Source organism: Hakea prostrata, chromosome 1 (assembly GCF_041222555.1).
Source record: "Hakea prostrata isolate BN-2017 chromosome 1, UWA_Hpros_2, whole genome shotgun sequence".
In the NCBI taxonomy this organism is placed as follows: domain Eukaryota; kingdom Viridiplantae; phylum Streptophyta; class Magnoliopsida; order Proteales; family Proteaceae; genus Hakea; species Hakea prostrata.
The window spans coordinates 13819372-13845168 of NC_142600.1; the positions used below are offsets into that span (position 1 = coordinate 13819372).

Here is a 25797-nt window from a genome sequence, read left to right on the forward strand (position 1 = left end):
AAACTAATCAGAATAATAATTTATTTTTGTCTTTTTAGACATTTTTACTCAAAAAATTGACTATACTGATATAAGGGTGAAAATGTTGAAAGGATAAAAAAAAATAATGACTTTTCTTGTTTTGGACAAAAATAGTAATTTTTTCCTTCGCTGTGGTTAGTTTTAAGGGTAAAAAATGTCTAAAGAGAATGAAAAACCACTGTTTTAGTTAGTTTTGTAAATGCAAACTTAGTTTTAATTAGCTTTATTAAGCGAAACATTGATTAGTTTCTTTTGTAAAAGGAAACTCAAGAATCCCTAATCACTTAATTTTAAGTGATTTCCTTACCTATAAAGACACAGGTGTAAGGTCAGAGCAACTTAACGCTGATGGAATTGAATAAGGTTCAACATTATTATAACTAGTATACAATTGCTTTGAAATGAGTTACTTGCACAATTATGGGCCTTGCTTTAGTCCTGTCATGAAGTACTACTCAACCATTGAGATTAAACAGTCGAAATCGAAATCTCGACCGAAATTTCTAATCTGACAGTCCAAAATTCCGTTCGATCATAAATGCACATGACTGAAGCAAATGATATATATTTTTCTTTTATAACCACAATCATAATGATCAAAACGCAAGAGATAGTACACACATAAAGACTACTCAGATCAAGACACTTTCTTTTTTCTTTCTTTTTTCCTTCAGCAGAACACATAAAAGCTTGAGTTAACACAGAAAAAAAAAAAGAAAAAAACCAACATTATATATCTGATTTATAAATGGATTGTTAAGTTTTCTTATCAAAGACAAGTTGATCACACATTAGGATATCTGGGAACAAGATTGACATGCCTTGAATGAGATGAAAAATATTATTATTACAATTTAGATATATCAGAGAAAACAAATCCATCCTTAATTCATCCCTTCCCTCAGGTTTCTTAATGGTGGAAAATCAGGCCGTACCTTCAAGTAAGAGACCACCACACAGAGAAAGAGGCCTAGGCCAAAGCCTGTAACTCCGTAAATCAGCTACTGTGCACGTACAGTACTCGCTATATATGTTGTTGCAGACGATTGATCGAAGTGCTTTTTCCTAACTCCCCTTGGAATTTGACAGATTCATTCATACCCTGAAGAGTGAAGAGCATTAATATCATTTAAATCCATCTGTTTATCAAAGATAAAATATACAATCACCACGAACCAAAAGCAGAAGCAATTAGTTATTAACACTAAACAGCTTTAGCCTTTAGGTGGGTTACTTACTGAACTAACCCAAGCTTTTTCGCCCCTCTCGTTATAAGATCATGTAGTTCCTCTTCAGTCAAATTATTTCTTGTCACCTTCAAAGAATGATTTCAAATTTATAAAGATAAACAAAGTAAATCAACCAGAGAATTACCCATTTTATATAACTAGTATGTTGTATGAAAAAAGTTTTTTCTAATCAGCAGAATTGATGGAAAACTACTTGGAGAAACCATTCGTTCAATTATATAACTTTTTGCTGCTTTAGATGGGATTAATGGAGCAGGTGTTCACTATATATATTCCCTGGGTTTGCAATTTTGAGAACCGCAGGATTGTTTTAGTTTCCCAGTAAGTCAGTAACCCAAGTGTATCTGGGCGCTCTAGTGTATTTATGGTTCAGTCAGATCATTTGAGATCTTGCTGGTCACTCATGGAAGGGGAGACGAGAATGGCAGAGATAATTGATATTTTACTGAGTGGACTTCTAAGAATGGTTTCTCGATCCCGAAATCCCTAATAAGAGAGAAAAATTAGAATTTGAGAAGTTTACCTCAACTATAGCTGTGGTTAACATCTCAAATGGAGTATTCTCTTGGACTGAAATTGAAGTCATTTTCACGTCCAGCTCCAAAGACTCAAAGACGCGCTGTACCTGAGCAGCTACACCAGGCCCTTTCTTGGAACTGATCTTCACCACAAATCTGTCCCCTACCAGTTTCTCTGTTACCACCTGTTTGATATTTGATTTCAGGAGATTAACAGAAACACTAAATAGATGATCAGCCCAGAAAACCTACTTACCCTCAATATCTTGGGTTCTGAACTTATTGAGCCACTGCAACTGCTACTGCTCCTTGATGAGCTTCCATTCTCTTCCGTCGTTTCTGATAATTCTTTCTCAATTTCCTCCATCTGTTGCTGAATTCTATGCACATAATCAGAAGCATCTTCTAGGATTGATCTTGGGTCGGTCTGTCACATTAGAGAACAGTAAAGAGAAAAGTTTCAGGGGAAATTAAAAACAAAAAAAAAAATGAAAAACCCATGCAATTAAGCTCAAGTAAGTGCTTGATGAAGCCTTCAAAAAGCCGTTTCGAAGGAATCTTCCTTCAAGAGAAAAGAAAGCCAGAGATCTGTGAGTCTCAGAAAAGAAATAGAAAAATTAAAGAGGAAAATGTACCTTATTTTTACAATTAGGAATGAGAGACTGAAGAATCTGTAACTGTTGCCATGTTGCTGATGAGTCATAGTTGTCTTCCTCCTCGTTTTCATTATCTGAAAGCCCAAGGCTCTCATTCCTATCCATTTCTAATTTGAATTTTTCCAACTCAAACTCTCAAAGCAAAACAAGTAGCAACTGCAGCTTCAAAAACGGAAGTTAAATACAAAAAAAGCTGGGATCAATAATTCAATAATTAGATAGGAAAAATTAAAAAACCAAAACAACACATGCGTAACATGTATTGAACAGTTGGTGAGGATCCATCATACCCAACAGGTCTCCCTTTCACGAGTATATGGTGCAACTACCCTGCCCTCAGCTTTTTCATCACAGCCGTAGAAGGAGAATCTACAGGATCCAGATCCTGGCCGTCCATCCATCCCCTACACTATGGATGAAGATTGAAGATGATCTGTTTTTGAATCTATCTTTGAGAAGCTAACAATATATTTCTCCTAAATTAGACTCCCCATCTATATAAGGACTTTATAATGCTCATTAATTGAAGGGTTGCTCGTCTATAATGACTACCAACATCTTTTGTAAAACGATCACAAGTTCGACACACCTGTAGTAGTATACGTAATAGTCCGTACGCTTAAAATAAAGCTACCAATTCCAAAAAGAAAAAATTCAAGTACTTGCCGATTGTAAGAACATTTTTGCTATTCTTGCCGACAACTAACCAAATTTAGAAAAAATTCCTTTAATTCATACTATTTTTACTATCTAAGAAAATTATTTATCTAACAAGAATTTCATCTTTAATTCTCCCCAAAAAAATAACTCTCACTTGTCTTTTCCATTCTCCCCTAATATTTTAAAATGACAATGATGATCCTCTATATTAGGTCTCTTTAAACAATTATTTTTCTTTACTTTACATTTTTTTTTTCAAAGAAAGGAGAGCGAGAATAGTAATCTTTCCTCACCATATTGAAGCGTTGGTGAAGATCAGTAGCTAACCGACAGGTCTCCTTTTTAATGGGCCTTTTAATATTCCTCAGTTGAGTGGAATGGAAAGTCCAATGGACAACTCTCTTACTTCATTAGTCAAAAACTCTTTTTTTTTTTTCCAGGTAACTTCCGCATCCCTAAACAATAAATATTTCATTCTTTCCTAGTTTCTCGGCCCATCTAATCTGTAAACAAACACTGTAATAGATTCTGCCAGCATTCATCGATGAGAAAAAGAAAATAATTCTATAAAAAAAAGAAGAAAAAAAAAAAAGAATGAGTTATTTGTTTTATTAAAACACCCAACTGGTTCTTCAATGATCATGTGGCTGTTGTCGTTTTAGACGGGCAGTTTCGTTTTCATCTATTACTCACGTGACAGAGTTGTATTTGATTTTTTCTTTTTGGGAAAAAAAGAATTGCCATTGCAGGGTTGGTTGAGTGGTAAAGATCCATACTTTTCAGTGGAGAGGTCGTGAATTCGACCCTTGCTTCCATTGACTACAGTCACAGGTAAAAAATGAAATGCAATATCTACTTAGAAGTGTTACCACAGAGGGAATTTTGTATTACCAAAAAAGAAAGAGAAAGAATTTTGACATTTTCATTGAAATTGATTCATTCCTCTCACACCCTGAGTATCAACATACAAGAAATGTATTTGATAAGCATGCTTCTTTACTTGTTTTTCGTAAATACAAAGTATGCTTATCCATAAAACGAATTCTATAATATATAATTATTCACCAAACTACTAAAAATATGTATAAATGATTCCTCTGTCAAACTCTGCAGTATTGGTGATTTATAGACTAATTTGATTAATTTTTAATGTGGACCTATGGATATAAATTAAGTCAAGAGTCATTTAAAATATTATCAAGGTATTCTAGTCTTCTCTATTGTGAGGATTAAACAAGGATTTAAGACAAAGGGTTATCTTTTATAGTTATATGATTAAAATCCCAAGTCATTTTTGTCTCTTCTTCCATATAAGCTATAGTAGCCGTTGGCTGTTCCCCAAGTGTAACTCACATTTTTCTATGAATGGATGAGTTTCATACAAATATATATATATATATATATATATATATATATATATATATATATATATATATATATATATATATATATATATATATATATATATATATATATATATATATATATATATATATATAATAAAAATATAAACTATAGTATGTGTCAGGGTTGGCCTTGTGTGTACCCACTAGTTGAATGGAAGATGACATACCCATTTACTAGAAAGGAAAAATAAAAATAAAAATGAGATACCATATTCTTAAGAACAATTTTCATCCCCCAACTCAAAGAAAAGGTTAGTGGTTGGAATTTATGACCTTAAGGTAAGATTAAATGAGAGTAGGGTAAGACCTAAGGTTGAGGAAAGCTTGCCCTAAACCAGAGTGGACATTTTTCCTTAGTCTCTTGGTGTGGCCCAATGGTTGGATATCCTAAATCGACTAATTTGACATTTACTTCAAACATAATTATATTACTAGACTTTGATTCGGTTGCAAACTTGAACCCATCAAACCATTCCATAACCTCTCTAGATCCCATGGCTACTAGACTCAGATCTGGTGTCACTAAAAAAGAGGGGGTACTAATATCTTGTCAATTTTTGAGAAGAAAATAGACCATTTATTTCCTTGTAAATGTGGGATATGTGTCATAACATCATATTAAAAAGTTGATGGCAATTTACAAGTCACATATATTTTTTTTAAATTTAATCACAATTCTTTAATGTGAATAACAAATGAATTTCAACCATCTGATGTGATGTTGAAACATGTGTCATACATATATAAGAAAATAAAAATAGTATATTTTTGACAAGAAAATGGACTGGATAAATTCCCCCGACCGCCCCTCTCAGGGCAAACAAAACAAGAAACATCATGGCCTAACTGAGCCAAAGCCCAGTTAAGAAGACGCAGGATTCCACCTGGTGGTTTCAAAAGACCGGCCCAACCCATAATTGTTGCAGCCCTTAAGGCCCAAACTGAAAAGAAAGAGCGCAACTGTATTATGGTTAACAGATTCCAGATGGACGCATGGATACGCTGGCGCCATGGTTACCGTTTACGGCCTTATCCTCTTGAGAGCTGGGCTGGGAGGTCTCTTCTCCCGCGCTTTCTTCTCACATTACAGGAGGAGCTGAAGAAATGGCCGCCTCCCTTCACCACCATCACTGCCATTTCGTCTCCACTCCTAGCAAACGATTTGGTTCTGCCTTGAACTCATTTTCGAATCGCATCAATACAACAACTAAGAGCCGATCTGAACCTCGTAAACTCGGGGCACAATCGTTGCGATGTGAGCAGAAAGACAGGGAAAAGGTAACCACAGTGAGCAACGGAAACGACTCCCTGAATATCTGCAGAGTTGTCAATGGAATGTGGCAGACCAGTGGTGGTTGGGGCCGAATCGATCGTGACGATGCCGTTGACGCTATGCTTCGTTATGCCGACGCCGGCCTTTTCACATTCGACATGGCCGACCACTGTGAGTTATCACCTCAGATTCCCTTTTTGCCCTAAACCAATTTGTACAAAATTGTACTTTTAAGTTACCCGTCATTCGATTCGGGTTTCGCTATCCTCAATGGAAATAGCAATTAGACAAGAAAAAGGTAACAAAACGCAGAACTCAGTGAATGACATCCCTAACCTCCACTCACTCTGCAAATTTTCCTTCTGAGTTCAAGTTTTCGTCTTCTCCCCCTTCCTGAGAGGTAGGTGTAGACTCGGTCGAGGCAATTACATCGATGCACCGATTTGGGCTCTCTACATTTGACTTGGCTGATATTTGTTGAGACCTTTAAACTCAAAAGGATGATTGAAATCGCACTATCTAATAAACTTCAAATTGCGTTATTGCCCATATTTTTTTACTGTAGTGTGGGCATAAGAATGGTCATGCCAGAATGTGCCAATGACCTGTGGGTGATGTTGGCAATGACAGACGTTGCTAGGGTCACCTACACTTCTTCTAGTTGTAGCATTAGTCTTTGTTTTGCATAAATCCTTTTGAGGGTTAGACAGTTATTGCTAGACGTATGTTTAGTGTTCATAATCCACTCTTTTTCTGTTTGGTACACAGATGGTCCTGCAGAAGATCTTTATGGCATTTTCATCAACAAAGTTCGCCGTGAGCGCCCACCGGAGTTATTGGAACAGGTCAGAGGGTGAGTTCTAACCATGCACTTATACTTTTACTTTTGTTGGGTGAATCACTGGATTGACCTTCAATCTGGTGGATGGTGTTTTTTTGGCTTGGGGAAGAACATCAATTTCGAGCCTGCTTTTATAGAATAGAACAACTTGTCACCAAAGTGGTGAACTAAGAAGTTGTGACCTTCTTTTATTTTTCACTTATCTTATTGTCAAAAGATTTAGTGGATTTTTAGGCTTTCCAGACTACTGGATGATACTCTTATGACATATCAAGGATTTTGTCTGTGAGCTTTAAGACCTGTATTATCTCTCAAGAGTATTTCAATTGTTTGCCCTTAATTAGAAATTTTGAACAATGGAAAATTTTAGCAAGGATTTGCTCACGTGTTTGGTAGTCTTCTGCTATAAGTGAAGTACACATGTCTTTGCAAATTCAGTTATCTTCTTTTATAGCAAAAAGAAGAAGCTTTGTATTGTTTTAAGACCTCGTAGCTTATTGTGGAGAAGTAATCAGACAGAAATGTAGTTCTAATTGATCTGAAGAAGGTCAACTGCTGAAATATATGTAGCTGCATTGATGTACTTAGCACCTGAAATAACCTGATGTTAATACCCAATCGAGTATAAACAACAATTCAACCAACCCTTCCCCCCCCCCCCAAAAAAAAAAAAAAAAAAAAAGAGCGAAAAAGAAAAAGTACTTACTGCAAAGGAAGGGACGGAGATTGTAACACACACCCAGACACAGTCACTTGCTTATTTGTCCAAGTAAGTACATGTTCTGTGGTCCAGAATTTCTCTTTGTGTTACAATCTGGGATGCAGTTTTACTGGCTATGCAAAGGCATAGATCAAAATTTTAAGGTGGAGAATTATTTAGCACCACATGTAATGGCATCTCCCATGCCAAGCCAATTGAAGGGAGGGGGTGCCTCATGATTCATATAAGGGTGAGAGGGATGGACAGGGTTTGGGAAGAGAGGGATTGTACCAACTGAAGTTTTTACATCATTTCCCCAAATTTTAATTGCTTGAAGTGCAAGCTGCTTTGACTCCTTTAGTTTACATGATGCAGTCTTACAAAATGGGTGCCACCTCCAGTTAAGATGACAAGTCGCTACGTTAAGGACAACATCAATATTTCACGGAAGAGAATGGATGTTGATTCCCTAGACATGCTTCAGTTTCATTGGTACAGTATATGTTCCCGTTCCTACTTTCGTGAATGAAGTCCAAAAATTCTCTCTTAAAGTAATTTCTGTGTTAAAACAATATTGAATATGAAGAGAACAGGATGCTTCTTGGTTTTTGATCTTTCTCAATTCAGGTTAATACTTTTAAATACTTTTGAAATTAATTTTAATAGTAGTTTGGACAATGTTTTGGGTAGTTGAATTACTTGGATTGAGTACATCTAAAAGTTTAGATAAAAAGACAAGCCAGTGGTGTGTCTATCACATGAATTCTTCAATTTCCTGCTATAACTTTGTGCATACTTGGAGGTATAGATCTTTATGTGAGGTCATTTGCTCTGTTCATGTTGGTTTCCTTCGATCAGGTTGCCGTTCATTCATTTTTGGTATTTTGTTTGGCTGTGGAGTTGTGGGTATACATTAGCATTGTTGATATGAGTTGAAAAATAGGAGACTTCACCATTGTAGCTTTTGGATTGAATTCTTTATTTAGGTGTCTTCTTTTGGCATTGAAGAACTTCAGCTGATGAATTTAGGTTTTGGGATATCTGCAAAATTGAGGGTTAGATTGATAAGATGGGGAGAAGAGAGTCCTAGGGGTAGGGGAGGGAGAGGGAGAAGATGCTGAAGCTGGAGCTACAGAGAAAGAAGGGGGAGGGAGAGGGAGAAGATGCTGAAGCTGGAGCTACAGAGAAAGAAGGGGGAGGGGGGGTGTTGAATAGAGATGGAGGGGAAAAATCACAGTAGGACCGTATGTCACCCATAAAAGGGTTAGTTGTGTGGGGTGACCAAATAAATAAGGTTAGAACAATGGTCCACCGGGTTTGTAACAAAAATCTCTACTCTTTCTAAGATATCTTGAGTTCTCTTATTTCTCACTCTTAAATTCTTTTGCCCTTGAATCAGGTGGGATTATTCCAATCCGGGCTACCTCGATGCACTTAAGCACCTTACTGATCTGAAAGAAGAAGGTGGGTTTGTTTGACATGAACATTCTATTATTTAGGTTGCAGACCCACATGCTCTGCTTGTAGTGGATTATTCTAATGAAAGCTATGCAGGTAAAATTAAGACGGTGGCCTTGACAAATTTTGATACTGAAAGGCTACAAATAATCCTGGAAAATGGGGTTCCAGTTGTCAGTAATCAGGTGAATTAGAAGTTTTCCAAGATTAAAAATTTGTTAGTCATTAGTTTATTTTTTATTTTGCATAACTCCTATTTTGATGTGTTGTGGGGCTTTGTGTAGGTGCAACATTCTATTGTTGATATGCGTCCTCAACAAAAAATGTCTGAACTGTGTCAACTCACTGGTGTAAAACTGATAACGTCTCTCTCTCCCCTCTTAGATTCCATCTTGAAATTGGACTAGTTGTTTGGGTGCCATCTAGTTCAATGATGATTCCTTTATCATCCTAACTTGAAAGCATATGTCCAAGATCTTGGGCAATTCCTGTCTCTGGTTCATGTGTCTTCTTGAGTAAAGAATTTAGGTTGGTTGTTTAAGGTTCTTTGGCTCTTGTTTATCAAGAGGTGACCCATTGATTAAATCTTCAAGATCGATCATTGAAACTGCTTACATGGTGTATTATCACAATAATATTACTAGATGATTCCAAGCATAATTCCTGCACTATTTCCAAGTATTAACTGACTCTGAAATGCAGGTATGGCACAGTGTTGGGTGGCCTCTTGTCTGAAAAGTTCCTTGATACCAATTTAGCAATTCCTTTTGCTGGGCCTCCATTAAACACTCCTTCCCTCCAGAAGTACAAAAGGGTATTACATGGAAACATTGCTCTCCTTTTTAAATGCATTAACAGATATGGTTTGGCATAGTTTCTGCGTCTGCTGTATGGAAGTAACCACATCCAAAACATTACTATAATGTCAAGGGCTTGACGGACATGACGATATGTTGGCATGTTTTCAAGCAATTTGACTCAAGAAGCAAGCCTCTGTTTCTTCCTCGTAAAATTTATAATCAGATTACAGGGTCTAATTTATGTGGTTTTGTGGTAAATATGGAAGATGGTTGATGCCTGGGGTGGGTGGAGTCTCTTTCAAGTCCTGCTACAAACGCTAAAGAAGGTAGCCTCTAAACATGGAGTCTCAATTCCAACGGTTGCTGTTAGATATATCCTAGATCAGGTAAATTTTCCTTTTCACTTTCATCAGGTTGGTATAAAACATGGGTTTATGATTAATTCCATCAATAACTTATTTTGGTTTGGCTTGTGTTTCCAGCCATCCGTGGCAGGGTCAATGATTGGAGTTCGGCTTGGGCTCTCTGAGCATATCCAAGATGCAAATGCTGTGTTCTCATTAGCTCTTGATGAGGATGATGTAAATAGCATCCAAGAAGTATCAAAGAAAGGAAAGAATCTTCTAGAAATAATTGGTGACTGCGGAGATGAATATAGGCGTGCATGACAGCGGTGCCTCCTTCACATGTTTGCCTTGTCTGAAAAATAGTTGATATTTTTATTTTTTGGTAAACATTTGCACCGAGTGAGTTGTGTAATACTCGTTTATAGCCTTGAATTTCATTCGTAGTAAAGATGGGCATCTTTGGTGGGAGTTGCTAGAACATTTATATTTAGGTTTCATCAATACTTAGTGTCAGACACCGGTGCTTCACTTTTCCACTAAGCTGCATCTCTCTTCACTATTGCTGGATGTGTTGCTCATTCAATTCCTGCATCTGTTTAGGTTTGGCCCTCATCAGGTTCCCACTTTGACCTATTCTTCTGCAAACTTGAGTCTCTGGATGCCCTAAAGCAATACGGATCATCTTTTTTGGATAGAGAAATTCTCTTAAGATCTATTAGTTATTGAGTGTTGGTGATGGAACAAAAATCTCAACTTACCGTCATATTGATGGTGAGTCTTGGAGTAGGAATTTGATCTAGCATTTTTATCTCCTGGGTTGCAAAATTAGTCCTGGGATGTTGAAATCGATTCCAATACTCTAAAGTGATTGTTTACTCTATTTTTTTAGGGGGTTCGTGTTGGGTGTGAGGAGAGATGTATCGGGTGATTTGGAGAACGAAGAAGACTGGCGAATTGGAGACCCTAAACATAAATTTGCAGCTTATCAATCTGTAGAATTGAACATGAGATCATTTACTTGGCTAATGCACAAATCAAATATTGGTTCAATTGGACGCTCAGCTTCTTTCACAGAAGGCACAAAGCTTGAAGGCGACCTACAATATTCATCTGCAAAACAACAATGAAAATTAAATTTGAACATATAACAGCAGGTGCCTTACCAAGTCAACAAGGCTCTCAAAACTGTAGTATCTAGGCATGGTCATAACATGAATAAATTTAAGCTAAATGTGCTTTGACAAACAAAAAAAATTCAAAGTTGTGAGATTTTTCACAACATAGTGTTAGGAATTCCTTGAACCTCGACTGCTATCGTGATTCAATTTCTAGTATGCCACTACACATCTAATCAGCTACGGCTGCATATGTTTAATTCATCCTTGCCTTTGCCTTTTAGTCTCAAGTTTAAATTGACACACTTCCTGTATGGCCATCTCTTAGTTTACCACCTTTTTGTTTTAACCTTATGTTGATTTTGTAGACATCGTTAGTAACATTAGTCTAATGAGAATGCATTAAACTTCAATTGAATTGGGTATTGAGATATTTAAATATGCAAAGAAAAAAATTATACTCTGGTTTCTTTCGTTCCGAAATTCTACCGAATTTACTCTGTTTTTAAGCATCGTTTTTGCATTGAAAATTGTACCGTACCGTCATGCAAAATACAATTTAATACCGTATTGTATAAATTTGGTATGGTATAGTTTCAAAACCTAGTTTTGAAATTCAGTATGGTACTGATACCATATCGAATTATTAGTATCGTACCGAATTGACACTCTTAGATAGAGAATTGCAAGTGAAAGTGTGGAACCCAAAGAGAAGTGGAGATAAAAGACTCTTCGGTGATAGAACCGTTTTGAAAAGATTAGGGGAAAAAATGATAAGAAATTTGAGAAAAAGAGAAGTGACCTCTTTTGGAAAAAAAAAATAGTAACTTAATGGTGTTTCGATTTTGATTATAATTTAGATTAATATCAGAATGGGTGGTAATAAGAAAAATGTATTGTTATGTTAAAACTTAAAACATCGGGGTCTAGCCGTCTAGGACATCTCTGGTTCTCGATCGGTCGAGACATGGAGCATGTAAGTTGTAACGCAAATTGGCCCGAATCTTAGATAAATTAAAATAATAATAATAATATAATCATAATCATATTAGAGGTGGGAAAGGCAGATGGGTAAAAACTAAAGAAGCTAATCCTACCCGAAATAGGAAAGGAGGGATTTAATATATATATAGAGAGAGGGAGGGGGAGTCTAAACCTGGAACCAAGAAATATAAAATCCGGTAGAGCCCAGGGAGCTGAGCGGAGCTGAGCGGAGCTGAGCGGAGCGGGTGTTTTTCTTTCTTCTTCTTCAACAACATCGCATATCAGACCATTGAGGATCAGTCGATCCCCTCCATACAGAATACAGGTACTCTATGTAATTCAGTAGTTTTTTCTTTCTCCTTCTCTCTGAGTCTTTGTAACTTAGCTTATATGGCTTCCACTTCAAATACTAGTAAGCGGTTGAAGGTTTCAACCGTTAACTGCCATTCTGGTGTTAAGAATAATGGTATCCTTACTAATTCTATTGCCCTACTTCCAGATGAAATTCAGATTCTGATAATAAACAAATTAGACTTTGTGGGCTTCCATCGTTTCGGTTCCGTGTGCCGACAATGGCAATCCATCGCCATTGCTGCCATACGGCATCAATTTCTCCCCAAACCTCAATTCCCATGGCTCATGCTTTCCTACATGGAGTCAGAGTGTCCTTATTATCGTCATCATTCAGTGTGTCATCATGGTTATCATGATCATCATCATCGGGGGTTTTTCAGTCTCCTCCATGACGAAGTTTTTAGGTTAAAGATGCCTCAAATATTCCGTGGTGCTCGCTGTTGTGGGTCAAACTGGGGTTGGTTGGTAATGTTGGCTAATTTAGACGGAAACATGTACCTTCTGAATCCATTTACTCCTGTCCGTATTGAACTTCCACATAGTTGTACTCTTCCTTATTTAGGCCTTGAACCCACCTGGAATTATATTCGCAAAGTTATGTTGTCGTCCTCTCCTTCTGCTGCTTCTGCTGCTGACGATTCCAATTTGGTTGGAAACCCTTCTTCGGTGGCAAGGGATGATTGTTGGGTCGTAGCTATTCATATGAGCCGTCATTTAGCCTTCTGTAGACCAGGAGATAGAGCATGGACCGCCTTGACAAAGGACTTTATAGAACCACGAACTCTTGGATATGAAGACCTCATCGTCTATCAAGGAAAATTATATACGATTAAGTTCAGTTTTGATCTTATACTTCTGGAGTTATCTCCTCAACCAAGGGAAACAAGTTGTAACATTGCCCCTCCACCAATGGAACAATTGGATGAACATGAATATAGTTCACTTTATTTGGTGGAATGTTGTGGAGAGTTGCTAGTGGTTGCAAGATGGACCAAATTCATTGCAGTTGATTTCACTCGTAAATCTCATCTTCCAACAACTTTTATGTTCAAGGTATATAAGTTAGATCTACCTCACCAGTGCTGGATTAAGGTTGAAGACTTAGGCGATCAAATGTTATTTATTGGCACAAGTACTGGCATTTCTGTCTCGGCATTCGACTATCCTGAATTTAAAGGAAACTCTATATATTTTACAAATGATTACTTTTACAAATTTGATGCCATGCGGTTTCTATCAAGATGTGAGAGAGTTGCTTGTAAGGATTTGGGTGTGTTTCACTTAAAAGATAATAGCATTGAGGCTATTTTCTCAAATGCTTCACATTCATATTTGTCTGCACCTGTATGGTTCACACCAGTTCCTTGGTAGAAAGAGGGGGGGGGGGGCGGGGGGGTTTAGAGAGCTTTTGAGGTGGGGCATCTTTTTTTTGTACTTTCTATGTTTTTGTCAATTGAACTGGCTCCCTTTTATTTTTTCCTTGATTGGCTTCCAGACTTTTACTATGTTCATTTATTTATCAAATTGTTTTATTTGGCCAAACAGAATCAAACTCATCAATAATGAAGATTTCCTCTACTTTACTCTGCCTCTTAACCAAGTGTAATTAATTTGACATTCATGAATATATCAACAACTAGCCACTATATTCTCTATCTTAACAATTCCCTGAATATATTACAATGCACCAATTAGGTTGTCAACCTTTTATACAATCAATAATCTCTCTCTCTCTCTCTCTCTCTCTCTCTCTCTCTCTCTCTTTAAATAAAGATTGATTGTATTAAATTTAAAAAGGAAAAAAAGAAGAAAGAGATTACACCATAAAAGGAACCATACAAGACTCAATTAGAAAGACCAAATCCTAAAAAATTCAACAAAACTCAAATCGCTATTGTCTTGTTGCATCCCTTTCTAATTCTAGGATCATCAAAGGCCATTCCGTTTGTAGAACAAATAAGCATGACTAGATAGAGAGAATGAGTGGTAATAATTGAGTTGTATCTTCTCAAGTGAATGATGAACTACAAGCCCTAAATCCGTATCTTTAGCATCTAAAAGGCAGGTGGTTGATCCATGAACTATATAATCAACATTAACATTCTTGCATGGCACTAACCCAGGTGGATGGTTGTTTATCCAAAAAAAAAAAAAAAAAACCAAGGTGGATGGTGATGATTGATGAGAATTGGGGAAAACTTCTGGTGGAGGGATGAGGTATGACTTCAAGGGTTTAGGGAAATGAAGGAGCGGTCGGATGAGGTAGGATTTTCAGACCTTTTTGCTACATTCTTTCCAAGTAGCAGTTTTTCTGTTTTTTGGTAATTGAGTAGCAGTTTGATTGTATATAAAAACTAGCAATATGCTCATCCTTAATTCAAAAATACAAATTCCTTTTAAACAGAGCTTATACTGCTGCCACTTAAATAGCTGGTTTCTAATATGAAATTATGAGAAATAGAAATATTTTATTAAGACCAAATTGTCTTGTTGCAGTAATTTTTTTTAATTTTTAATTTTTTGTAATGGAGGCTAGTTAAAAGTTGTAAAATTGCTTAATTTGTGAAGGTTTAAGGTAGAGCAGAGACACTCATGAGATACCATATCCTTGGGTGTCTAATCATGGTAGTATAGTATTGTAAATGTTAAGATGATGTATGCATTAATAGATAACATCATAACATGAGATGTATCTATTTCCTTACCTGGCTTTTGATTCTTCATTGTTTCATTCTTTTAGGGGACATATTGTATACCGACAGTTGTATGTCGCTTGACTTCTTAACTAGTAGGTGATTGGGAGTTCAGCCAGCAACTGAGCTGGTTGGGAAGAGTCCGCTTGTCAACCCTAGAGAGTAGTGTACAACATTGTCCTCGGACACAACCCCCCACCATACATTCACAGGGGAGGTCCACCTTGTTAGTGTTCAAAGGTGGCCCCCCCTAAGAATGGGTCTGTGTGTGTGTGTGGGGGGGGGGAATTAGGGCGAAGTTTTATACCACATTGGGGGGACTTTTTCCGTGGCACTGGTTGGCCATATATTCACCATTCTGTTGAATTCCGAGCCATTTATAACATTCTGGAAAGAAGAAATATTCTTTGATAAATATAAGAGATGAATTACTTGGATTGAGTACAGCTGAAGTTTAGATAAAAAGACAAGCCAATGGTGTCTCTATCACATGAATTCTTCAATTTCCTGCTATAACTTTGTGCACACTTGGTGGGATAGATCTTTATGTATGGTCATTTGCTCTGCTCATGTTGGATCCTTCGAGCAGGTTACTGTTCATTCATTTTTGGTAGTCTGTTTGGCTGTGGAGTTGTGGTTATACATTAGTATTTTTTATATGAGTTCAAAAATAGGAGACTTCACCGTTACTTCACCGTCGTAGCCTTTGGATTGAATTCTTTATTACGGTGTCTTCTTTTGGCATTGAAGAACTTAAGCTGATGAATTTAGGATTTGGAATATCTGCAAAATTGAAGGTTAGATTGACAAAGATGGGGAGCAGAGAGTCTTGGGGGTAGGGGAGGAAGGGGAGAAGATGCTGAAGCTGGAGCTGCAGAGAAAGAAGGGGGTGGGGTGGGGTTGGTAACAAACTCCTCACTCTTTCTAAGATATGTTAAGTTCTCTTATTTCTTACTTTTAAATTCTTTTGCCCTTGAATCAGGTGGGATTATTCCAATCTGGGCTACCTCGATGCACTTAAGCACCTTGCCGATCTGAAAGGGTGGGATATCTGCAAAATTGAGGGTTAGATTGACAAAGATGGGGAGCAGAGAGTCTTGGGGGTAGGGGAGGAAGGGGAGAAGATGCTGAAGCTGGAGCTGCAGAGAAAGAAGGGGGTGGGGGGTGGGGTTGGTAACAAACTCCTCTACTCTTTCTAAGATATGTTAAGTTCTCTTATTTCTTACTTTTAAATTCTTTTGCCCTTGAATCAGGTGGGATTATTCCAATCCGGGCTACCTTGTTTGCCATGAACATTCTATCATTTAGGTTGCAGACCCACATGCTCTGCTTGTAGTGGATTATTCTAAAAGCTATGCAAGTAAAATTAAGACGGTGGCCTCGGCAAATTTTGATACTGAAAAGGCTACAAATAATCCTGGAAAATGGGGTTCCAGTTGTCAGGAATCAGGTGGATTAGAAGTTTTCCAAGATTAAATATTTGTTAGTCATTAGTTTATTTTTTATTTTGCATAACTCCTATTTTGATGTGTTGTGGGGCTTTGTGTAGGTGCAACATTCTATTGTTGATATGCGTCCTCAACAAAAAATGTCTGAACTGTGTCAACTCACTGGTGTAAAACTGATAACGTCTCTCTCCCCTCTTAGATTCCATCTTGAAATTGGACTAGTTGTTTGGGTGCCATCTAGTTCAATGATGATTCCTTTATCATCCTAACTTGAAAGCATATGTCCAAGATCTTGGGCAATTCCTGTCTTTGATTCATGTGTCTTCTTGACTAAAGAAATTAGGTTGGTTGTTTAAGGTTCTTTGGCTCTTGTTTATCAAGAGGTGACCCATTGATTAAATCTTCAAGATCGATCACTGAAACTGCTTACATGGTGTATTATCACAATAATATTACTAGATGATCCCAAGCATAATTCCTGCACTATTTCCAAGTATTAACTAACTCTGAAATGCAGGTATGGCACAGTGTTGGGTGGTCTCTTGTCTGAAAAGTTCCTTGATACCAATTTAGCAATTCCTTTCGCTGGGCCTCCATTAAACACTCCCTCCTTCCAGAAGTACAAAAGGGTATTACATGGAAACGTTGCTCTCCTTTTTAAATGCATTAACAGACATGGTTTGGCAAAGTTTTTGTGTCTGCTTTATGGAAGTAACCATCCAAAAGATTACCATCATATCAAGTGCTTAACGATCATGACAATATGTTGGCATATTTTCAAGCAATTTGAATCAAGAAGCACGCCTCTATTTTTTTCTCGTAAAATTTATAATCAGATTACAGGGTCTCATTTATGTGGTTTTGTGATAAATATGGAAGATGGTTGATGCCTGGGGTGGGTGGAGCCTCTTTCAAGTCCTGCTTCAAACGCTAAAAAAGGTAGCCTCTAAACATGGAGTCTCAGTTCCAACGGTTGCTGTTAGATATATCCTAGATCAGGTAAATTTTGCTTTCTATTTTCCTCAGGTTGGTTTAGAACATGGGTCGTTGATGATTCATTCCATTAATTACTTATGGTTTGGCTTGTGTATCCAGCCATCCGTGGCAGGGTCGATGATTGGAGTTTGGCTTGGTCTCTCTGAGTATATCCAAGATGCAAATGCTGTGCTGTCATTAGTTCTTGACGAGGATGATGAAAATAACATCCAAGAAGTATCAAATATAGGAAAGAACCTTCTAAAAGTAATTGGTGACTGCAGAGATGAATATAGGCGTGCATGACGGTGGTACCTTTTTCACCTGTTTGCCTGTCTAAAAAATAGTTGATATTTTTATTTTTTGGTAACCATTGGTAGACCTTTGTACTCATAGTGAGTTTTGTAATACTCGTGTATAGCCTTGAAGAAACCGATTTCATTTGTAGTCTTACTTGGAAGATGGGCATCTTTGGTAGTAGTTGCTAGATCATTTGTATTTAGGTTTCATCAATACTAAGCACCAGATACCGGGTACTTCACTTTCAGTGATGTTGGAGGAATTTATGCTTGGAACAAAGCTGTGTCTCTCTCCACTATTGCTGGATATATTGCTCATTTTGGTCCCTGCATCTGTTTACATTTGCCTCTCATCAGGTTCCCACTTTGGCTTATTATTCTGCAAATTCGTAAGTTTCTTGATACCACAAAGCAATACGCATCATCTTTGCTAGATATAGAATTTCTTTAAAGATCTACTGGTAATTGAGTGTTTTTGTGATGGAACAAAAATCTAAACTTGGTCTAATCGTCATAAACATGGTAAGTCTTAGAATATGAATTAGTTATTTCATTTTTTCCACCTGGGTTGCAAAATCAATACTGGATGTCCGATTCTAATAATCTAAACAAATAAATTATGTTTGCACACTCAACGAGTCATTTTTTTTTTTGGGAGGGGGTATTTGGGTGATTTGTTGAGCGAAGAAAATGGGCTATTGGAGACCATAAACATAAATTTGCAGCTTATCAATTTGCAGAACTAAACATACATCATTTACCTAGCTAATGTGCAAATCAAATATTTGGTTCAATTGGACGCTCAGCTTCTTACACGGAAGGCATGACGCTTGAAGGCAACCTGTTGTATTTATCTGCAAAACAAAAATGAAAATTTAATTTGAACCAGTTACAGCAGGTGCCTTACCCAATCAACGAGGCTCCCAAAACTGCATTATCGAGGCATGGTCACAACATGATGCAGCCTTATTCTCTCCATAAATAGCTTAATTTATTTGAGAATGAAGACATGCTAAATTGCCAAAGTTGCTAAACTTAGCCACTTGGCAACCTTGAATGGTACCGTAAAGTTGGATGATCAGCATGTCCAATTTTTTAATGAAGTGGATGTGAGAAGGATTAGAAGTATCAAACTTAGTCAATTCCAAGCTGAAGACTAACTAGTCTAGGGCATCAAAGAATGGGTTTTTCTCATTTAAATCTACTTATCATTTGTTAAGTAATAGTAGAGCCCAAATTAAGAATGAACTTTCTTCCTTCATCTACTAGGGAACATAAATGGGATTTGGTTACTTCAATAGCTTGGAAACTTATTTGAAACTGCAAAACCGTGCTAAAGGTGAAATCATTCTTATGGAGGGCATGTACACAAGGCTTAGCTACAAGCGAAGCAATGAGGGATAGACAATTGAAAGTCAACCCCTCTTGCAAAAGATGTGGGAAGTTGGTTGAGTCTATCGATCATGTTCTTTTAGAGTGTCGTTTTGCAAAGGCAGCTCGGTTTGGTAGAGTCTTCTTCTATTGTCATTTAGAGTGTCCTTTTGCAAAGGCAACTTTGTTTGGTAGTGTCTTCTTCTCTCCATCTGTGGCTGGCTTCTCCTTTTTATATATCTCGCACACAATGAATTTGTCATCTCTACCATTCAATTCGACCTTTATTAAGTTAAGATTCTGGAAAAACTCAAAACTAAAAAGTTGTAGATATTTTTGTTATCTTTCTATAGCATCTTGAATCACTGCAATCCGAGTTTATACGAGAGTGATAAGCCTAAAATATTCAAGGTGAATATGTTTACATGATTTTCAGATCTTATTACCAATTTTGTTCCTTGGATCTCTACCTGTTTCCAATTTGGCTAAGATTCATGCTCTTCTTCCATCAATTAAGTTGAATCTCAACATTCATGATTTCCTGGGTAGCAACATTGAATTCCATGATTTTATTTTAATTAAAATCCTCTAATATTTAATATATTTGCCAACTTTGCTCCACATTATCTGTAATAACCAAAATCACCTTATTCATAAAAAATACATAAAATACTCAATGAGCTATCTTTTAATTAACTAAGCATGAAAAATTAATTCAAATACAACAACAACAACAACAACAATAAGCCTTGTCCCAACTAAATGGGGTCGGCTATATGGAATTTTGCCCTCCAATCAATTATGTTCGAGGCCATGCTAAATACAAGGCTTAAGCTATATATATCATTTCTCACCACTTCTCCTAAGGTTATCTTAGGCCTACCCCTAGCTCTTCTAGTTTTTTCAATAGGGATTATATCACTTCTCCGTACAGGGGCATTTATAGGTTCCGTTGAACGTGGCCGTGCCACCTCAAACGACTTTCTTGAAGCTTATCACTTATGGGAGCAACTCCCAGACCAACTCTAATATGATCATTTCTTATCTTATCCTTCATAATTTTGCCACTCATCCATCTTAGCATCCTCATTTCTGCTACACTGAGTTTATCTATATGATTCTTTTTAACAGGGCAACACTTTGCACCGTACATTATAGCTAGTCGAACAACAGTCCTATAAAATTTTCCTTTAAGCTTTAATGGAATATGCAGATTACATAAGACCCCGGACGGACCTCTCCACTTCATCCACCCTATTTTAATTCTTTGGGAAACATCATCCTCTAAATCACATCTTTTACTTATGATTGAACCTAGGTACCTAAAACAATCACTCTGAGGAATCTCTTTATCGTCAAGTATCACCACCTCATCATCTGCCCGATCATGACTAAAGTTACAAACTAGATATTCTGTTTTTGATCTACTAAGTTTAATTGTTTAAAGCCTTCTGATTCCAAAGCTACTCTCCATGATTCTAATTTGGTATTAATCCCCACTTGGGTCTCATCAATCAACACAATATCATCCGCAAAAAGCATACACCAGGGGACCTCATCTTAAATGTCTTTGGTTAATTCATCCATTACTAGTGCAAATAGATATGGGCTTAAAGTTGACCCTTGATGTAGTCCAACTATTATCGGGAGTTCATTACTTTGTTCCCCATTGTTCTAACACTAATTACCGAACCATCATACATATCCTTGACTATATCTACATATTTACTTGCAACACTTCTTTTCTCTAGTACTTGCCAAATTAACGCTCTAGGGACTCTATCATAAGCTTTTTCTAAGTCAATAAATACCATATGAAGGTCTTTCTTACATTCTCTATACCTTTCCATAAGTCTCCTAATTAGGTAAATAGCCTCTGTTGTAGATCTTCCTGGCATAAACCCAAATTTGTTCTCCGTAACCGTAGTTAAGTGTCTCAAATGGGTTTCAATTATTCTCTTCCATAATTTCATCGTATGGCTCATCAATTAATGACCCTATAGTTATTACAACTATGAATATCTCTTTCTTATTCTTCTTCTTCTTTTTTTTTTTTTTTTTTTTTTTTTTTGATACTGGTGTTTTTTTAATACTGGAAATTAAACGTCGCCGGATGGGTGCGAACCCAAGACCTCCCCATGGGAATCTGGGATTTTAACCGCTCTACTAACCCACCATTGAATATCTCCTTTATTTTTGTAAATTGGAACCATGACGTTTCTCCTCCATTTATTTGGCATTTTCCTTGTGCTCATAATCTTATTAAACAACTTAGTCAACCAAATTAGTCCATGGATTCCTAAGCTCTTCCATACTTCAATTGGGATTTCATCAGGACCTAGTGTCTTGCCAAGTTTCATCCTCCTTAAAGCTTCTCTTACATCGGACATCGAAATTCTACGTATATAAATTCGGACATTGGTACCTTGGTGAAAGGTGTAATTGTCCAAATCATAAGTGCTTGAAGAATGCTCATTTAGTAAACTAAAGAAATAGATTTCCCATTTTTTCTTAATGTCCTCCCCACAAACTAAAACTTTACCATCTCCATTTTTAATACATCTAACATGGTCAAGATCTCTACTCTTCCTATCACTCATCTTAGCTATCTTATAAATAGATTTTTTTTCCGGTGCCGGCTGCCGACCTGATACACCAACCCTTCTCCTTTACCCAGCCTTGGGACCGGCAGCAAAACACTGGCGGAGTTTGGAAAATTAATTAAAATAAATAATGATAAATGTATGCTTATTAGAAAGGTGAATCATTGCTCCTATCCGGCCAGCCCCTCCCACTGTTCCCTCTTCTTCTTTTTCTTTTCAGTGTCGATTAATTCACCCAGGCTTCTCTCCTATTAGTTTTTACTTATAGTCTCAAAATCTTGTTTTAATTTGTTTCATGTTCTCCCTGTACTTGCTTGATTTCAAATTGAGTAAAGCTAAATGTGTTTTGACAAGCGAGTAAATTTAAAGTTGTGAGATTGTTTCACATCCTAATGTTAGGAATTCCTTGAAATTCCACTGTTATCATGATTCAATTTCTAGTATGCCACTACCCATCTAACCAGCTAATGGCTGCAATTCATCCTTGCCTTTGCCTCTTAGCCTTTAAGTCTAATTTGACACACTTTGCATACGGTCATGTCTAAGTTTACCGGCTTTTTGTTTTAACCTTATGTTGATTTAGTAGACATCATTAGTGACATTAGTCTGATGGAAATACATTAAACTTCAATTGAATTGACTATTGAGATATTTACATATGCAAAGAAAAAATTATATCGAGAAGAATGTTTTCTTTAGTAACGAAATTATACCATATTTACACTGTTTTTAAGCACTGTTTTTGCATTGAAATCGTATAATACCATTTCGCGAAATACAATTTTTATACTGTATCGTATAAATTTGGTATAGTATAGTTTCAATATCTGGTTTTGAAATTCGGTATGGTACTGATACCTTATTAGTACCATACCAAATTGACACCCTTAAATAGAGAAAGCTGCAAGTGGAAGTGTCGAAACCAAAGAGAAGTGGAGATAAAAGACTCTTCCGTGATGGAACCATTTTGAAAAGATAAGGGGGAAAATGATTAGAATTTTGAGAAAAAAGAAGTTACTTTTTTGGCAAAAAGAATAAAAATAAAAATATCTTAAGGGTGTTTGGATTTTGATTTTAGTTTAGATTAATAATAATTGCTTAAATGGATATGAAGGTTTCTTCTGAATGGGCGGTATTAAGGAAAAGGTGTTGTTAAAACATCGGGGAGTTGTAACTATAGCTTGCAACAAAATCATAATCATATTAGAAGTGGGAAAGCCGGATGGGTAAAGATTAAAGAAGTTCTTTTTTTTTTTGGTAATTGATTAATAAAGAGGTTAAATCCTACTCGGAAAAGGAAAGGAGAGATTTAATGTATATAAATAGGGAGGGGATTCTAAACCTGGAACCAAGAAGTATAAAATCCGGTAGAGCCCAGGGAGCGGAGCCGGTGTTTTTCTCTCTTCGTCTTCAACAACATCATCGCATTATCAGACCATTGAGGATCTGTCGATCCCCTCCATACAGAATGCAGGTACTCTATCTAATTCAGTAGTTTTTTTCTTTCTCCTTATCTCTGAGTCCTTGTAACTTAGCTTATATGGCTTCCACTTCAAATACTAGTAAGCGGTTGAAGGTTTCAACTGTAAACTGCCATTCTGGTGTTAAGAATAATGGTATCCCTATCAATCCGATTGCCCTACTTCCAGATGAAATTCAGATTCTGATAATAAACAAATTAGACTTGGTGGGTTTCCATCGTTTCGGTTCTGTGTGCCGACAATGGCAATCCATCGCCATTGTTGCCAACAAAATACGGCATCAATTTCTCCCCAAACCTCAATTCCCATGGCTCATGCTTTCCTACATGGAGTCAGAGTGTCCTTATTATCATCATCATTCAGTGTGTCATCATGATTATCGTGATCATCATCATCGGGGGTTTTTCAGTCTCCTCCATGACAAAGTTTTTAGGTTAAAGATGCCTAAAATGTTCCGTGGTGCTCGCTGTTGTGGGTCAAACTGGGGTTGGTTGGTAATGTTGGGTAATTACGACCGAAGCATGTTCCTTCTGAATCCATTTACTCTTATCCGTATTAAACTTCCAAATAGTTCTACTCTTCCTGGTTTAAGCCTTGAACCCACCCCGAATTATATTCGCAAAGTTATGTTGTCGTCGTCTCCTTCTACTGCTTCTGCTGCTGACGATTCCAATTTGGTTGGAAACCCTTCTTCGGTGGCAAGGGATGATTGTTGGGTCGTAGCTATTTATATGAGCCGTCATTTAGCCTTCTGTAGACCAGGAGATAGAGCATGGACCGCCTTGACAAACGACTTTATAGAACCACGAACTCTTGGATATGAAGACCTCATCGTCTATCAAGGAAAATTGTATACTATTAAGTTCAGTTTTGATCTTATACTTCTAGAGTTATCTCCTCGACCAAGGGAAACAAGTTGTAACGTTGCCCCTCCACCGATGAAACAATTGGATGAACATGAATATAGTTCACTTTATTTGGTGGAATGTTGTGGAGAGTTGTTAGTGGTTGCAAGATGGACCAAAATCATTGCAGTTGATGCTTGTCATCCAACAACTTTTATGTTCAAGGTATATAAATTAGATCTACCGCACCAGTGCTGGATTAAGGTTGAAGACTTAGGCGATCAAATGTTATTTATTGGCACAAGTACTGGCATTTCTATCTCGGCATTTGACTATCCTGGATTTAAAGGAAACTCTATATATTTTACAGATGATTACTTTCACAATTTTGATTTGGGTGTGTTTCACTTAAAAGATAATAGCATTGGGGCTATTTTATCAAATGCTTCACATTCATATTTTTCTGCACCTGTATGGTTCGTACCTGTTTTTTAGTAGAAAGAGGGTTTTTAGAGAGCTTTTGAGGTGGGGCATTTTTTTTTTGTACTTTTTATGTTTTTACCAATTGAACTGACTCCCTTTTTATTTTTTCCTTGATTGGCTTCCAGACTTTTACAATGTTCATTTATTTCATCAAATTGTTTTATTTGGCCAAACAGAATCAAACTCATCAATAATGAAAATTCCCTCTACTTGACTCTGCCACTTAACCAAGTGTAATTAGTTTGATATCAACAACTAGCCACTAACTTCTCTATCTTAACAATTCCCTGAATATATTACAATGCACCAATTAGGTTGTCAACCTTTTATACAATCAATAATCTCTCTCTTCTTCTTTTTATTATTATTATTATTATTATTTTTAAATAAAGATCGATTGTATTAAATTTAAAAAAGGAAATAAGAAGAAAGAGATTACACCATAAAAGGAACCATACAAGACTCAGTTAGAAACACCAAAATCCTAAAAAATTCAACAAAACTCAAATTGCTATTGTCTTGTTGCATCACTTTCTAATTCCAGGATCGTCAAAGGCCATTTCGTTTGGATAATAAGAGCAAAAGATAAAAATAGTATATTGATGTATAACAAATAAGCATGACTAGATAGAGAGAATGAGTGGTAATAATTGAGTTGTATCTTCTCAAGTGAATGATGAACTCCAAGCCCTAAATCCGTATATTTAGCATCTAAAAGGCAGGTGGGTTGATCCATGAACTATATAATCAGCATTAACATCCTTGCATGACACTAACCCCTGTGGATGGTGATGATTGATGAGAACTAGGGAAGACTTCTGGTGGAGGGATGAGGAGATATGACTTCTAGGGTTTAGGGAGATGAAGGAGCGGTCGGACGGGGTAGGATTTTCAGACTTTTTGCTACATTCTTTCTGAGTAGCAGTTTTTTTTTTGGGTAATCTAGTAGCAACTCATCTTTAATTCAACAATACAAATTCCTTTAAACAGAGCTTATATTGCTGCCACTTAAATAATTGGTTTCTAATATGAAATTATGAGAAATAGAAATATTTTTTTAAGACCAAATTGTCTTGTTGTAGTAATTTTTAATTTTTGTAATGGAGGCTAGTTAAAAGTTGTAAAATTGCTTAATTTGTGAAGGTTTAAGGTAGAACAGAGACACTCATGAGATACCATATCCTTGGGTGTCTGTAACGAATCATGGTAGTATAGT

General features: G+C 36.7%; 5 protein-coding genes across 6 annotated transcripts; 4 read left to right on the forward strand and 1 right to left on the reverse strand.

Moving 5' to 3' along the window:
- Nucleotides 1-48: 48 nt before the first annotated feature.
- LOC149027668 (uncharacterized) lies at nucleotides 49-2605 on the reverse strand. Its single transcript, XM_089164668.1, has 5 exons — nucleotides 2425-2605; nucleotides 2046-2216; nucleotides 1795-1974; nucleotides 1260-1336; nucleotides 49-1123 (listed from the first exon to the last, which is right to left on the reverse strand). The coding sequence occupies exons 1-5, from the start codon at nucleotides 2548-2550 to the stop codon at nucleotides 1117-1119; spliced, it is 561 nt and encodes a 186-aa protein (XP_089020794.1). The 5' UTR covers nucleotides 2551-2605; the 3' UTR covers nucleotides 49-1116.
- A 2905-nt stretch (nucleotides 2606-5510) lies between these two features.
- Nucleotides 5511-10553, forward strand: LOC149027669 (NAD(P)-linked oxidoreductase superfamily protein). The gene is made up of 9 exons (XM_089164679.1): nucleotides 5511-5955; nucleotides 6553-6637; nucleotides 7701-7817; nucleotides 8725-8789; nucleotides 8880-8968; nucleotides 9068-9147; nucleotides 9486-9597; nucleotides 9850-9969; nucleotides 10066-10553. The coding sequence occupies exons 1-9, from the start codon at nucleotides 5616-5618 to the stop codon at nucleotides 10249-10251; spliced, it is 1194 nt and encodes a 397-aa protein (XP_089020805.1). The 5' UTR covers nucleotides 5511-5615; the 3' UTR covers nucleotides 10252-10553.
- Nucleotides 10554-12419: 1866 nt separating this feature from the next.
- LOC149027670 (putative F-box protein At1g44080) lies at nucleotides 12420-13754 on the forward strand. Its single transcript, XM_089142152.1, has one exon. It carries the CDS (start codon nucleotides 12420-12422, stop codon nucleotides 13752-13754), a length of 1335 nt encoding a protein of 444 aa, XP_088998278.1.
- A 2445-nt stretch (nucleotides 13755-16199) lies between these two features.
- Nucleotides 16200-18233, forward strand: LOC149027671 (flagellar radial spoke protein 5-like). Of its 2 annotated transcripts, XM_089164700.1 has the most exons (5): nucleotides 16200-16526; nucleotides 16626-16705; nucleotides 17042-17153; nucleotides 17404-17523; nucleotides 17620-18229. In XM_089164700.1, the coding sequence occupies exons 1-5, from the start codon at nucleotides 16431-16433 to the stop codon at nucleotides 17803-17805; spliced, it is 594 nt and encodes a 197-aa protein (XP_089020826.1). In that variant the 5' UTR covers nucleotides 16200-16430; the 3' UTR covers nucleotides 17806-18229. The 2 variants fall into 2 exon arrangements, with proteins under 2 accessions (XP_089020826.1, XP_089020818.1); XM_089164692.1 differs by having other exon boundaries at nucleotides 17404-18233.
- Nucleotides 18234-23242: 5009 nt separating this feature from the next.
- On the forward strand, nucleotides 23243-25495 carry LOC149027672 (putative F-box protein At1g44080). Its single transcript, XM_089164713.1, has one exon. It carries the CDS (start codon nucleotides 23313-23315, stop codon nucleotides 24591-24593), a length of 1281 nt encoding a protein of 426 aa, XP_089020839.1. The 5' UTR covers nucleotides 23243-23312; the 3' UTR covers nucleotides 24594-25495.
- The last annotated feature ends 302 nt before the right edge of the window (nucleotides 25496-25797 follow it).

What these genes read in the sequence shown, in the direction of transcription:
- LOC149027670 (XM_089142152.1), top strand. Translation starts at nt 12,420, where the DNA reads ATGGCTTCCACTTCAAATACTAGTAAGCGGTTGAAGGTTTCAACCGTT.
- LOC149027671 (XM_089164692.1), top strand. Translation starts at nt 16,431, where the DNA reads ATGCAAGTAAAATTAAGACGGTGGCCTCGGCAAATTTTGATACTGAAA. An exon ending in ACTGGTGTAAAACTGATAAC is followed by an intron (nt 16,706 to 17,041) that starts GTCTCTCTCCCC and finishes TCTGAAATGCAG; the next exon opens with GTATGGCACAGTGTTGGGTG. An exon ending in CCTTCCAGAAGTACAAAAGG is followed by an intron (nt 17,154 to 17,403) that starts GTATTACATGGA and finishes TAAATATGGAAG; the next exon opens with ATGGTTGATGCCTGGGGTGG.
- LOC149027672 (XM_089164713.1), top strand. Translation starts at nt 23,313, where the DNA reads ATGGCTTCCACTTCAAATACTAGTAAGCGGTTGAAGGTTTCAACTGTA.
- LOC149027668 (XM_089164668.1), bottom strand. Translation starts at nt 2,550, where the DNA reads ATGGATAGGAATGAGAGCCTTGGGCTTTCAGATAATGAAAACGAGGAG. An exon ending in CAGAACCCAAGATATTGAGG is followed by an intron (nt 1,975 to 2,045) that starts GTAAGTAGGTTT and finishes AATATCAAACAG; the next exon opens with GTGGTAACAGAGAAACTGGT. An exon ending in TAACCACAGCTATAGTTGAG is followed by an intron (nt 1,337 to 1,794) that starts GTAAACTTCTCA and finishes CATTCTTTGAAG; the next exon opens with GTGACAAGAAATAATTTGAC.
- LOC149027669 (XM_089164679.1), top strand. Translation starts at nt 5,616, where the DNA reads ATGGCCGCCTCCCTTCACCACCATCACTGCCATTTCGTCTCCACTCCT. An exon ending in ATTCGACATGGCCGACCACT is followed by an intron (nt 5,956 to 6,552) that starts GTGAGTTATCAC and finishes TTTGGTACACAG; the next exon opens with ATGGTCCTGCAGAAGATCTT. An exon ending in CCCTCCAGAAGTACAAAAGG is followed by an intron (nt 9,598 to 9,849) that starts GTATTACATGGA and finishes TAAATATGGAAG; the next exon opens with ATGGTTGATGCCTGGGGTGG.